Raw genomic sequence first — 14,839 nt, 5'->3', positions numbered from 1 at the left:
GTTTCATTTCTACACTCTGCGCAAGCGAGAGTGCGTCCTCAAAGGTGGCTGGCCTAAACATATGCACCTCCCATTGGATTTCCAGGCCATACAAAAACTGCCCTTTCTTGTCCGTATCAGATAAGCCTAATTGCAAACACAAGGTCGAAATTTTATTGGCAAATTGAAGGACTGGTTGCGCGTTCTGACGCGCTCCCCTGAACTCGTCTTCGAGTCGCTCAAGGTAGTGGGGCGGTAGAAACCGCTGCTTAAGGTCTCGGACGAATTCGTCCCACCCATAAGCTGCCATACCTGCTCTGGTGTGGGCATGAGCCCACTGAGTCCACCAAGGAATGGCCTCACCTTCCAAGTACCAACTAGCTAAGATCACTTTGTCAGTATCTGTTTTCCTAACTGCGGCAAAGTAAGCTTCAAATTGATGCAACCATGAATAAAGAGTTGTGGGATCGAGTTTCCCATTATACTTACTGAAATTCATTTTCTCGGGAAAATGATTCGAGGGCGCCGCCGGTGTCAATCTGGCGTCCAAAGCTCTGAGGTAACGCTTGTGTTCCACGCGTCGCATGGCGTCGTCTTCTCGTTGTCGAATCTCCAATGCACGCATCTGCAACTCAAGCAAGGAGCTTGGCTGCGGCTGTGACCCCGCGAGAGGGTCCCTGTGACGAGGATCTGGTATCTGGGAGACGGAAGGAGAGGGAGGAGGAGATGGAAAACGCGACGCTGGAGAGCGAGAACGCTCCTCCAGAGCCAAGATCCGCGCCTTCTGCTCATCCAACTTGGCTGTCTGGTCTATGATTGCTCGCATCATCTGCTGGAACATGTCTGTGACACTCAAGCCTGGTGCCCTAGCTGGGCTGCCTGGTGCACTCTGGTCCCATGGTTCTGGTTCTCTCTCGTCGCCGAAGCTCGCCATAGCGGGAAAATGCAATTCCTTTCCGGAACGCAATCTGACCATCCACTATCTGTGTGGGAGGCTTCCGGAGGCTTCCGGAGGCTAAAAACCAACCGTCCTTTGAGGGACAGGAGTCACTCTGAAAGGGGTAGTCCACCGGCGTCTAAAAACCAACCACACGAGCGAAAAAATTTTCTGGTTTTCTTTGCTGAATCTTTGTCCTTGAAGTAGGCTCTGATACCACTGTAATATGCGGAAGCTTCGGAGAAGGATCGGTACTTCAAAACTCAAAAATCAGCACTCTTTTCGAGACGGAATTAACGCACAAACTGAAAGGAGATGTGCAGAAAATAGAGAGAGAAGGGGGAGATGGAGAGGACACAGTATTGGGTCCCAATTACCCTCTGTAGGGCCCCCACCACGGATGGTGTATTTGCTTTATTAGAATGATGTAAATCTGAAAACAAATACAGAAAACTTGACCTTTTCTTGGCTGGAAAATCCTGCCCTTGACCTTCAGAAGTCCACTCCTTTGCTTGGCAATCTCCTTGGCTTGATTGGCCCTTGATTGGCTTGAGCACTTGGTGAAAACTGAGATGAATGATGGGATTATGGCTCTCTTCTATTTATACTACCCTTCAGGGGCAGGCGGCCAGCATAAGGGCAGGCGGCCAGCATCAGATATGTCCCACGACTGGTTATTCAGCATTTAATGCTGAAAAATCTTATTAAATGCTGGAAAAATCCCCATAAATCTTGCGCATCACTTCCTTGCTGGCTGGTCATTAGGCGCGTGCTTCTTAAGGGCTGGGCACATCTTTTGCCCACAATCCCAAAGCTGGGCAGCCTGTATGGGCTGCCCCATACATGCCCTACAGCCACTTAAAGGCTGTATGCTCCTGAAAATAGCCTTATCTTTGCCCTAGGACTGTCCCACAGCCCTTCCATGGCTGGTGGGTCCAGCCTGGGCCTTCCTGGCCCTCATGGGGATGGTTTCACACCATTCCCATGCCCATACTAAACTCCGGGGTAGCCCTATGGGCTGGCCCCTTGTCCTAAACATAATCTACTCAGTGATCTGGCATCCGGTACCATACCAGATACACAGAACCACTGACATCATTCTAGAGGGAGACTCACAGCGCGGAATGGCACTGTTTCATGTGCAGGACAGTGCACACCTGACCTCGGACTCATGTGCAGGACAATGCACACCTGACCTCGGACGACTGAGATGGATCCCTGGCTGACTCGTCCCGGACTGGGCTCACATGGGACCAGTTCACCATCCCAGGTCCTGCACCTTCTGTACAGAAATGTCTACGTGGCATCCAAGTGCGGGATGCATGTGACACAACATCAGCATCTTAGTCATCATGAGCATATAAGGCATTAATGTGCATCAAGTCAGGGTTGTCAGCATCAGCCGACAGCATATCTACATCAGCCGATAGCCTTTAAGTCAACCGACCAGCATTTGATGGCATTTATGGCATTCAGGGATAGTCGTGAGCATTCAGAGCTGGCCGACTACAGCAAGGCTGGCCAACCAGCACCAGGCACTCTAGACCATTCAGTCCATCATCGCATCTCACATCAGCGTTTTCAGCATTGAGTCCATCATCGCATCTGAGTGCATCAGTCCATCAGATCAGCAAACGCATAGAGCATCATCTCCGTCCGGAGAGCATCTGCGTTTCAGTTCAGCAGTTCAGCATCAGTTCCCCGCCATCCCTTCAGCATTTCCTTCCCAGGAGACAAGGGAAAGACAGTGGGACAGCAGTACATTCAGCATATCAGTATATTCAGCATATAAGCAGCATGTTCAGCATATAGTTCATCATTCCTATCTCCTACATAGAGGGAAGCCGGCATCGAAGGGGGTGGACCTCGGCATTGGAGCAAGGAACAGTCCTCAGCATCAGCATTCAGCCTATTCCTCTCATCCCGAGAAGGATAGTCATCTAGGACAGCATCATAGATCTATTCAGATCTCATTGTAGCCCATTCATCTAATATAGCTGCATTGCATTGCATTGACACTATCTGTCTATTTCTTAAGCATCATTAAGTGCAGCTTAGTCAGCCTAAGGTTGTGTTTACGACGGTCAAACCCTTCACATGTCACACTCCTCCTACCATATAATGATGATGATCCCATTATGTATCATATGGCTCAGATTTGAAATTCCCAGCTCATAGCTCTAGTCTTTGTTTTCTTTTGTACCATGATGAGATTACATGGACACATTGTATCACTTTTGGTCTCATAGACCCATTGGATCTTTTGAAGACGTTTAATATAACATTCTCTCTCTCTCTCTCTCTCTCACACACACACACACACACACACACCATCAAAAAAACTACCATAGTCAATTAGTGTGCCTCATTCAAACAAAAGATAAACTCTTTAATCCTATTTTCTACATTAGTTTGCAAATAAAATTGACAAGCAATCAGAAAAAAAGCAGAGATGTTGACAGACCAGACTTACCCTTTAAGAGCATTCTTAATTCTGGTGACATGAGTTTGAGCTGCTTCAGGAACCTCCCATACCATTGCATAGTCATCATCAGGTCGAACTGAACCTGCCCTGGCAGCTAAATCCCGGACATGGCCATAAGTAGGTAAAACAGTAAAATCAGCTCCTAAATATTTCTCGATGGTCTTAGCTTTGGCAGGAGACTCAACCACAACAACAAACTTCTTTGTTTTGGCCGATTCGTTTGATATCAAGTCTAAATCCCCTGATATACCTAGAGCTTCGGACACGCTACTTGAAGTACCATTTGAAGCTGACATTGACACAACTTCATTGTGCTCATTCTCTGCAGGCATGTGACTGTAACTAACACCTCCTTGTTCGTGGGAATCACTAGCTGAGCTTAATGACCTCCAAGTTGTGGCATAAGTAGTAGGCTGTACTCCCAGGAAATGCATCCCAGCCAAAACCTGGAGCCACTCCCTACTAAGAAAATTGAAGATACACAATTATGAGAAAACACAAAATCTTTGCCTTTATAACCAACGCACCTTTTTTGAGGGCATGAGAACACCATGAGCGTAGTGTTGCTTGACTGGAAGCCAACTCAACGCCGCACCTTCTTCGAAAGCCTGCTTTCCCCATACTATACCATTGGCAATTGGACTGGTCTTCAAGGAAGCATTTTCTATGCACTTGTTGAACCTACGCTTGTGCAGAAAAGGAGGACCCAAGGAGTTTCGACCTTGCTCAAATCGCAGGGATGTCAATTGAGAGCACAGATGAGATACCGATGATGCTGATGAGGATAACGATGATGATGCTGAAAGTGAGGATGGTGGTGTTGGAGTGATAGCCATGGCAACATGACGCATAGCAAACTTCTGTATGCTCCGAGACCTTGGGCTCCTCAGCACAGTTCCCCTTAACAAGTTTCCGCAGTGTATATGCGGCATAGAAGCTCCCCCTTTGTGGATACACATGTTTCCTGTGCAATATCCCATAGAAAGGTAGTGCTACTGCAAATGCAGTGCAAGGCAGATGAAAAAAACCATTCGTCGTTTCGCCCTCCTTGCCAAAAATACATCAAATTGCTTTACTCCGTGTCACAGGCTCTGTTCTCTCTGTCTCTTTTTCTTAAACCTAGAAATCGCAGACTGCATTTTCTCTGTCACAGACGAGCTGTTTCTGAAAAGCTACCACACGCTCTGTGAGCTGTAAACAGCTTCCGGACTGTTTCAGAAAGGCTCGCCCAGCCTCTGTGAACTGTAAAAAGCTTGTTGAAGAATTCACAGAAGGCTCTCTTTCAACTGGATGAACGTCTCCTTACAAACCTTTCTAAGAAAGGCTTATCGAAACTAAGCATGAGGGCAGGCGCCACGAAAGCTCTTTGCGACAGGCATGTGAATGATCAAACACCTCTCTTCTGTAACAAGGTGTGCAAAATTGCAGACGTTTATTGGAGGCGAGGGAAGGGTGTGATAAACCCTAGGGCCTCAATCCTCTTCCAACCGTAGGCCAAACCTTACAAAAACACTCTTATTCTTGAAAATCTCACAGAATATATTTAATGGAAATGCAAAAAACATTTTGGTACCAATATATATGGGATGTCCCCTAATTACTTAGTGTTCGAAAGGTTTATTCGACATATCCTATGGTTGACAAATTAAATGTCATCTTCTTTGCAAGTCTATCTGCCACGTTCTGAAGATGCACGTGGCCAATTTGCATGCAAGTCTCTCTCTCTCTCTCTCTCTCTCTCTCTCTCTCTCTCTCTCTCTCTCTCTCTCCGTTGCCCCACCTACTCCTCCTTCTCACCCCTTTCTCTTTGCTGCCTAAGCTAAGTCGTTGCCCCACTTGCACCTCCTTTCTCTCTCTTCACTGCCCCACCTGCGCCTCCTTTCTCTCTCTTCACTGCCCCACCTGTGCCTCCTCCTCTCCCCTTTCTCTTTGCCACTACCCTAGCTACGCCGATGCCCCACGTGCGCCTCCTTTCTCTCTCTTCACTACCCCACATGTGCCTCCTTTCCCCACCCACCCTTGCTCAAGCCCCCAAGGCAACAACATAGTCATCTCTCTCTGAATGGGGGTCTTAAATTGTGCCCACCTAGTTGAACAGAATGCCACGAATGTCACGGAAATGGGATGGCCTATCCCAACAACTGAATAGTCTTATCGGTCAAATGGAAACACACTTGAATGCATGCACGGAGAAACAAGTTCTGAGCTCACTACTCAAAGATGGCCTTAAGGCAATCCGGGACATAATGGGGATCCAAGAGGACTCCTATAAGAAAGCACCAAGGGAAATGAAGGAAGCCCACACCTTATTAGTTGAGAATCTCTTCAATGAGGTGAGCCGATTGAAAGAGTGCAATAGGACCATGGTACATGGAGATTAAATTACTCCACAAATTCAATAATAAAAGAAATTAAACCATAACATCATAGCATAAATCAAGAGCATGAATCAAAAGCATGAAAGATCAAAAACACAAGACTAGGTACAATCTCCCCCCCCCCAACGTGAGTGGCTTCTTCTCGCGTGCGTATTTGTGATGTATTCCAAAAGTAGGCTTTTTGCCAAAAATAGAGTACACATTCATATTTGGACTTTGCCATTTAATTAGCCTTTGTCCTCAAGCCTTCAAAGGTTTGCACAATTTTCTAATATAATAATCTAACTTGTGCACATTACAAAATAAATCAACTAGTGCTTGTACGCACACTGTATAATAAATTGACACGTGCGCACACACACATCACAATGATGTCAAAATAATATCAAACGCCATCATACGGCCACAAAATATTGTGAATATAATAATGAGATCTGTCCATACACCACGGCTCAATCCACCATCTGGTGCGACACCTAAATTGGTACCCTCGCAATGTGTAACACCTAAGTCGGTACCCTTGCACACCTCATCACCTAAACTCATAAACATAAACCACGTCAGTAACAATCAATTGACATCACATCAATCAATCCTAACACGTTCATGAGAAATAGGCATCATCATAAAAAATATAAATCAAATACTAAAATGTCACCAAATACACGTGGGAGTCCACCCACACATGGAAATCCATCCATTACTGACTAGTTAAAATACTCGGGCGTCCCCATCAAATAATACATGAGCATGACTATCGTCCATCAAATAACATGGATCATAACAGTCTCATAACAAAGAGTAAGCACATACGAGCTCAAAGAATGCCAAGGTGCTATCAAGGAGGGGGACCTCGCACACATGGAAGAGCTTACCAAGAGTGTAGAGGTAAAGATTCAAGAGAGTATAGTAGCAACAAGGGAAGAACTTGTGTAGGGTGGGCTGACGTAGTAAAACAGGAAGTGGAGGAGGAGTGGACAGCAATGGGTCAAGAAATATCGAGCCTCCACCTCGCCCATCATAGTGGAAGAGAAGAGGAACATTATACAAGAGACACTTGAAGAAGAAAAGCGGAGGAAGACTAAGGCCTTACACTTCTAGGCACCAAGCTTATATTATCAGCATATTGGCAACACTCACATGGACTATCCACTGATTTTGATGCTCCAAATTGATACGCAACAAACCATCTATCCCTTACCATATTATCCGAATAGAGTTTGCTACATCACTATGGTGGTAGAGGCCTTATTCCGAATTGTCATGTACAAAGGATACTAGCCATGGATTCGTATGATTGCCATACAGAGGATACTAGCAATGGATTCACAATTACCATACTTGGCACAACAGTCTTCTCGAGCGATATCAGAGAGAGGGTTGCATCCATCCTGGTATGCTTCTATCCTCACATGGTTCACCACACATTAAAGACTACAGATGAGCCGACTACCCCCATTTCTATATGTCATACATGTGGATAGGAGCTAGGTAATTCGACATAACTTGCTATAGTTACACATTCGAGATACATGGACTACCCCAGGGGAGCCCCTACCACCCAAGATGTAGTACTACATTGACCATTTTATGAGGCTTACAAAGGATGGATTCATATAAAGGCGAGGGTACTTGGATATTTCCATGTCACGTGCCACGAGGATAGCACTTGGTGTGCTTAGGGTCTCATCCCATAAGCTCAAGATTAAGCTTGACAGAGGAGTAGGGATCCCTAGAGAGAGCAGACTTTGTAGATTGTTCCATGGAGTAGTGGAGCATTATATTTGTCAATCCCCAGTGTATTATGAGATCAGGGAGAGATTCCACTGCCTATTGTTTGGGCCATTCTTGGGTTATGGGGAGTATCTAGTTCAACATTGTCTCAGACTCTTCCAGTTGGAGATCCGACGACACAAAGAGTTACTGTTCAGAGATCCTCGACCTTGGCACCCAACTCACTCTACCATCACCGTGTTTTTTTGCCCACACAGGAGGAGGACACTCAAACGGATAAGGCCACCACAATAGCGATGAGGGGCCCACCATCTCGCCCCTGGGTTGGAGTTACCCTGCCTCATCCCATCGCACTTCAAAGAACTAGATGGCCTCACCCTCCTGGACCTTAAGCACCCCAGGCTCACGATGAGATCCTCGCCCGCCCCACCGAGCATCTATAGGCTGCTACCTCGCCCCAACTTCTCCTCAGCCCTGCAGATCTAGGGGCCACCCTCACTCATGCTGGACATCCTTTATGAACCCCTACCACACATCAATGGATAGCTCCCTCTCCACACTCACATCCCCTGTATCCTCTATACCTACTTTGTATCCACGATGATGAGGATGGTGATCCTCCATGATGATGATGATCCATACATATCTACATTTACCTACTAAGAATTAGTGTTAATTCTTTTTGTTGTATTGTCTTTTTTTTCATGATGAGATTCCATGGACACATTGTACACCTTTAACTTGTTGGGTCTTCTGTAAGATGTTAATATACATTCTTCTTCTTCTTCTCACTCTCTTTCTCTGTGCTCTTTCTATTGTCCTTATGTCTCTCACATTAGAGCAAGAAAAACAAGCAAGGCTTGCTGGAACATTCGCAAAGACTCCTCTCTCTCTCTCTCTCTCTCTCTCTCTCTCTCTCAAGGTTGTACTCTGTGTGTGGTGGGGAAGGGGAGGCTCTCTCTCCAAGGGTAGTAGTCTATGTGTGTTGGGGAAGGGGAGGCTCTCTCTCCAAGGGTAGTAGTCTATGTGTGGGGGGGAAGGGGAGGGGGAGGGGGGGATAAGTGACTAGTGCTCCCAGTTAAGAAGTCTAAATCCCCAGCCGAAACAAATAAATTGAAATGAAAAATGCATATATCTATAAATCTCACAACACAACCCATGATGGTGGGATAGAAGCCCAAAGGTAGAAAATGTCAACCTACACAGGTTTCATTTGGCATTGACAATGCAGTTATCGACATCAGATCAGACAAGGGTACAGTGTGGTGGATTTAGAGATCATTGAGGAATGGATACTTCTAATTCTAAGCCAACATCAAAAATTACAAAAGTAGAAAATAATCCCAGGGGTAGTGCTACAATGGAAATAAAAACAACAAATCATGGAAATAACTCTAGTTCACATAAATCATTAAAAACATGTAAATAGTGAACTAGGAGTAGGGGCAAAACTGACAATACGCTAAACATCTATAACTTCTACTAGAGTACCTTATTTTGTAAACCGAATGCATCATTTTTTTAAAAACTTTTGACAGTAAGAACATTGTGGTTGGATTTGTGGATCAAAAATTATGGCATTGACAAGATAGGGTGATTCAGTTGATTTTTTTTTTAAAATGTCAAAATTGGCCTGCTAATGAATTCATCTTTAGCGTAGGCTATGCATGGATATTTTTAATATTTATACTTTAAGCATATCAAACCACAGCTCATCAGACATCTTTAGCGTAGGCTATGCATGGATATTTTTAATATTTATACTTCAAGCATATCAAACCACATGCTCATCGGACATCATATATTGGGAACTATTACTTTAAGCTTGTAGAGCAGAAGTAACCTTCGGACAAAGGTTGTATAATATAACTTTTTGATTGAAACACAAGGATAAATTCCCCTAAACATCAATAACATTTTATATAGTACCCTTGCAAACTATCTGTACAAATGGAAAGTTATTTTTGTAAATGATTTTTGACTATAAGAACACTCAAATCAGAGATGTGGATCAAAAGCAGATTTACCTAGATTACAAAACTGATGTCTATGCCTTATACTTTCAGGAAGTAGATGATGTCAGGTGCCTACAAAGCGTCACAGGTGTGTAAAGTAATGGTTAGACTTACCATATACTAAAGCTTGACCCATTTTAAATAATTTTACTATGTGCGGATCACTCTAAATAGTCGTGGACTCAAAAAGTTATTTACATTAAGGGGCTTAATCAACTCAGAATCCACTACTATCAAGAACCAAAGCTCATTACATCAAGGAGTTCAAGCATATAAAACATTAAGCCATTCTGACACCTCTAGTGTTGGAGTGGAGATTAATGTAGCAACATGCAAGGAAAGATAGATGGAAGCACAACATCTAGAGCAGATTGATGAGAATGAGTGAAGTACAAGTGAAGTGACATGATAAGGTAACCTTCACACTCATAAGAGTGTGTACATAAAAGAAGTGTCCTGACCCATTATTAGCCTATGTCCACACCACTACCATATAAATTCTACAAATCTCCCTTGTAGTGATGATGTGAACATATACAGGGATCATGTGACTGATCTCAATCCCCAAATAAAAATAAGCATAAAAGAAGTGTCTTGACCCATTATTAGCCTATCTCCACACCACTACCATATAAATTCTACAAATCCCCCTTGTAGTGATGATGTGAACATATACAGGGATCATGTGACTGATCTCAATCCCCAAATGGAAATAAGCATGAAGCTTTGTGAAAAGCTTCAAACTTCTCTATGAGAGAGCCTTCTCATAAACATATCTGCCACATTGTTATGTGTAGAGACATAAGCCAGGCTAATCTCTCCTACTAATAAGCCTCTCCATGATGTAATGATAATGCACCTTAATGTGCTTTATGTGCGAGCATAAAACACTGGGTTCCTCTCGCAAACGGCTAATGTTTTTTGGCTATTAGTTGTAGGTAGGGGTCAATACCAAGATCTACCAAAAGGCATCTAAGTCATACACACTCCACCGTCACTACCTTGTACTTAGAATTACCTGGTTTTTTGCTAAACCATGACATACATGAATCACTAAGGTAAAAGCAAAAGGCACTAGTGGATACTCGCGTGTCATAACATCTAGCCCAATCAAAATCACTAAAAGCATGTAATTGAACATCCCCCCCCTTATAATAGAATAAGCCAAAAGACTGAGTGCCCTGTAAGTATCTGAATACTCGCTTGGTAGCCTGCTAATGCTTACTTATGGGACTATGCATAAACCTACTCAATTGGGAGACCCCAAACTAAATCTTTGGCCTCGTATTACATAGATAGATGAGAAATCCAATAACTTGATGATAAAGTGATGCATCAAATGGTTCACCTACGTCCTGGAGAGATTAAGCCTAGCTCCTATCTCTACTGCTGTAGCAACATGTATATAATCTTTAAGACCAAACCTTGTAAGCAGCCTTTGTATGTACTTTGACTGTAACATCACAATACCATCATCACACTACATAAATTGTATGCCTAAATAATAAAGTAAAGAGCTAAAATCTATCATCTCAAATGACACATATAATTTAGCCTAGAAGGTAGAAATCTTCTCCTCATTAGGGCATGTAAGCATCATGTCATCAACGTATAAAATGATGACTAAAAGACAATCTTTACTCCTCTTTACATAGAGGATACTCTCAGTTGAACTTTTGCAAAAATCATTTGTAACTAAGTATACGTTTATCTTCTCATACAACATACCATGGGAGCCTACTTAAGATGACATAAGGCTTTTCTTAACCTGTTTACTTTAGATTCCTACCCCTTCTCAACAAAACCATATAAAGCTTTTCTTAACCTATAAACTTTAGATTTCTACCCCATCTTAACAAAACCATAAGGCTAAGATACATAAACCTCCTCATGCAAGTCACCATTTTAGGAGGTAGTCTTAATATCCAATTTTTGATGTACATTCCAACCATAATGCATTGTTTATGTAATAATACACCTAATTATAGTCATACGAGAAGTGGGTGTAAAGGTCTTATCATAATCTATGCCATTCTCTTGAGCATAACCCTTTGCAACAAGCCTTGCCTTGTAATGATTAATGCTACCATCAACTTATAAACTCACTTCATACACCAATGGCCTTTTTCTTGTAAGGCAAATCTACTAAATAGCAAGTGTCATTTTTGAGGATTGAGTCATACTCATCCTGCATGGCTTGTATCCAATGATTATCTTCCTACACTTCCTTAAAGGAAACAAGTTCCTCTTCATTGCATATATTGGCAATGAGAGCATGATCCATAAAAGAATAAAATGCATGATCAGAACTTGCACGTGTCATGTCCTACTCAGTGAAGGACTAGCTAATTTGCTATCTTGTGATGTCAACACTAGCCATACAGGCACTCTTAGTGCCTGTATGGCTTCCCTTTCCTAATACATTGCATCATCCATAATTGTCTCATCAATTGGCTGATCTATGGGCTGAAATTTGTGCTAATTTTCAACCAGTATGGGTTAATTTATAGCACCTTTTTGAGCATTTATTTGCTCCATATATGGCTGCTTTGCTCCATATATGGCTGCTTGGCATTATACAAAGGTAGGAGTGTATCAAAGATGTCCTATGAGCATACATTTTGTTGTACATGGAGTATGTCTGGTCTACAAGATTCCAGGAAGCATTCCAAAATTTGAAGAAGAAGTTAGCATTCGCACCCATCCTACATGGATGACTTCAGTGTGTTTAGAAAGAAGACCAAGCATCTGCACCATCTAATGCTATGTTTGGAAAAGTGTAAAAAAGCAAGACTAAGCTAAATCTAGCAAAGTGTGCATTTAGAAAGAAGACCAAGCATCATCTAATGCTATGTCTGGAAAAGTGTAAAAAAGCAAGACTAAGCTAAATCTAGCAAAGTGTGCATTTATGGTGTGAATACTGGATCCCTACTAGGCCATGTAGTGTCAGTAAGTGGCCCAACAGACCCGGCCAAAGTGGAGGTGATTGTGAAGCTATAAGCACCAAGAAACATCAAGGAACTATCTAGATTTATGGGTCAAAGCAAGTGGCATAGGAAGTTCTAAAGATTCTTGGTAAATGTTGCACAATGTCACATGCCACTGTAGTGCCTAACTATAAAGAACATGGAGTATGCATGGTCTACAAGATGCTAAGAAGTATTCTAAAATTTGAAGAAGATGTTGGCATCTACACCCATTCTCCAACAAAAAAATATGAGCTAAGCTTTCATGTATTCATGGATGCGTCAAATGTGATCGGGAGTGCATTGATATAGGAAGCACATAAAGGTTGGTTCCGATCAATGTATTATGCAAGCAGAAGGCTAGCGAACAGAAGACTAGCAAAAGTAGAGGGAAACTACTCCACCATAGAGAAGTTCAGGAAAAAGTAGAGAGGAACTACTCCATTAAGAAGTTTATGCGTTATCTACTATTGCTATTTGAACTTCATGTGGATCACAAGGCTCTGCTACCGAGTAAACAAGCTAGATTTGAAGTTTATATGGATCACAAGGCATTGCTATACCTAGTAAACAAGCTAGATTTACCATAAAAATTAGCAAGATGGATGTTGTTACTGCAAAAAAATTAGCAAGGTGGATGTTGTTTAATACTATTGGAATTCACCTTCATCAACAAGCACACTCTACATAAGGAACATGTGGTGGTAGACTTCCTATCCAGATGGGAGTCTAGAGGAGCCCTTGTGGGAGTAGAAGATGATTTTCTAGATGTACATCTATTCCTAGTAAATCAATACAAGAGAATCTGGTATGATGAGATGTTGCAATTCTTGAGAGATCTCTCTTTTTGGAAAAATAAGAATAGAGGTCATATAAAAAAGCTAGTCTTGAGGAACAAGTCATTCATGAGGATAGCATGATAGTTGTACAATATGGGCATAGACCAAATATTGAGAAGACGTTCCAAATCATGAATAGCAAAGCAGTCCTAGAAGAATCACATCAAGGTATAAGTGGAGAGTCGTGTATTTGGAGATATAACAGGAAAGAAGGTATTCCAAGCCGGATTGTGTTGGCCCACTGCCCTCTTAAGGAAGCTCATAGATTACCTCTAGAACCATTCCAAAAGAGGGGCTTGGACTTTGAGGAACCATTTAAACATGCAGCCTAGAAAAGAAGAAACAAATACATCTTAGTGGCCACATATTATTGCACCAAATGGATGGAGGCAAAGGCAATGAGAGATTGCAAGGAAGAATTAGTTGCAGTTCCTATATGAGGTCATCATGACAAGGTTTTGATGGCCAATTTAGATGGTAAGTGATCAAGGCACCCACTTCCTAAATGAGGTGATCAAGAAACCAATAGAATAGCATATGGTCATGTATAAAAAGTCCACATTATACTATCGACAAGTAAATGGCGCCGAGTCAACCAAGAGGATCTTGAAAGGAATTTTGATCAAGACAGATAATGAGAACATGATTAATTAGGACAGGAAACTGCACTATGCATTATGAGCTTTTTGGATAGCCTACTAGAACACGACTCGCCTCACACATTTCAACATGTGTATGGTCTAGACATAGACAGATAATATTGGATGGGATAGCCCTCAACAAGCTAGCTATAATGGATATAGGCTCAAGCCATATCATGGTATTGAATCAAGCAAGAGAACTAGAAACCCCAACCTAGATGTACCCAAATTAGCAAATTTTCAAAAGAAGAAAGAGCCCAAAAGGAGACGAGTACCCTGATGATGGGCTATCATAAAGGATCTTGATGTTTAGTGTTGGTGCTGCACGGTCCAAGGTCTAATAGGGAGTAGCATAGGAACCTCTCTAAGTCTAGGTGAATGAACCCATTCCCCTAATTGTGACCTTGTGCTTGCTAACTATCTCCACTCTCTGCAACCTCACCTCTTGCATACCCTCCTCGCTCTCTCTATTCAATCTCCCATGTGCAAAAATGGTGGAGTTTGAGCACCTTAGCTCAACCCCACCACATGAAACAGAAAGGCACCATGTGTAGAGTCAGCCTCATAAGGGAGTTCACGGAGCTACATACAATGGGGTGAGCTATAAATCAATCTCCAAGCATATGGAGAGGCTATAAAAAAGAAAAAACTTCAAGCAAGATAGTTTCATTCATAGCTAGCTATGTGGCCTATCACCCCAAGGACAACTCCAAAAACAAGGGAGTCTAGTAGATCTGGGACCACTCAAAAAATGATGTTTCATTTTGGAGACAAGAAAACTGGATTACCTAGCAAGAAGCAGCAAACAACTATAGAAGTAAGAGATAGAGGCCACCCCTAAGGCCAACTCCAGAAACCAGGGAAT

At 42.6% G+C, this 14,839-nt stretch overlaps 1 protein-coding gene across 3 annotated transcripts in view; it reads right to left on the bottom strand.

Moving 5' to 3' along the window:
• Positions 1 to 4,955, bottom strand: part of LOC147625951 (uncharacterized) — a 76,465-nt gene extending 71,510 nt beyond the window's left edge. For all 3 annotated transcript variants that reach the window (XM_086817484.1, XM_086817485.1, XM_086817486.1), the window contains exons 1-2: positions 3,929 to 4,955; positions 3,390 to 3,847 (exon numbers count right to left, since the gene is read on the bottom strand). In XM_086817484.1, coding sequence (XP_086673610.1) covers positions 3,390 to 3,847; positions 3,929 to 4,381 — 911 coding nt within the window. In that variant the 5' untranslated portion in view covers positions 4,382 to 4,955. The remainder of the gene's footprint in view (positions 1 to 3,389; positions 3,848 to 3,928) is intronic.
• Positions 4,956 to 14,839: the final 9,884 nt, after the last annotated feature.

The sequence above is a fragment of the Cibotium barometz genome, chromosome 23, assembly GCF_041138505.1.
Source record: "Cibotium barometz isolate CiBa-2024 chromosome 23, ASM4113850v1, whole genome shotgun sequence".
NCBI lineage: Eukaryota > Viridiplantae > Streptophyta > Polypodiopsida > Cyatheales > Cibotiaceae > Cibotium > Cibotium barometz.
Note: the sequence above shows the minus strand (reverse complement) of the source record. Positions and strands in the feature narration are given on the sequence as shown.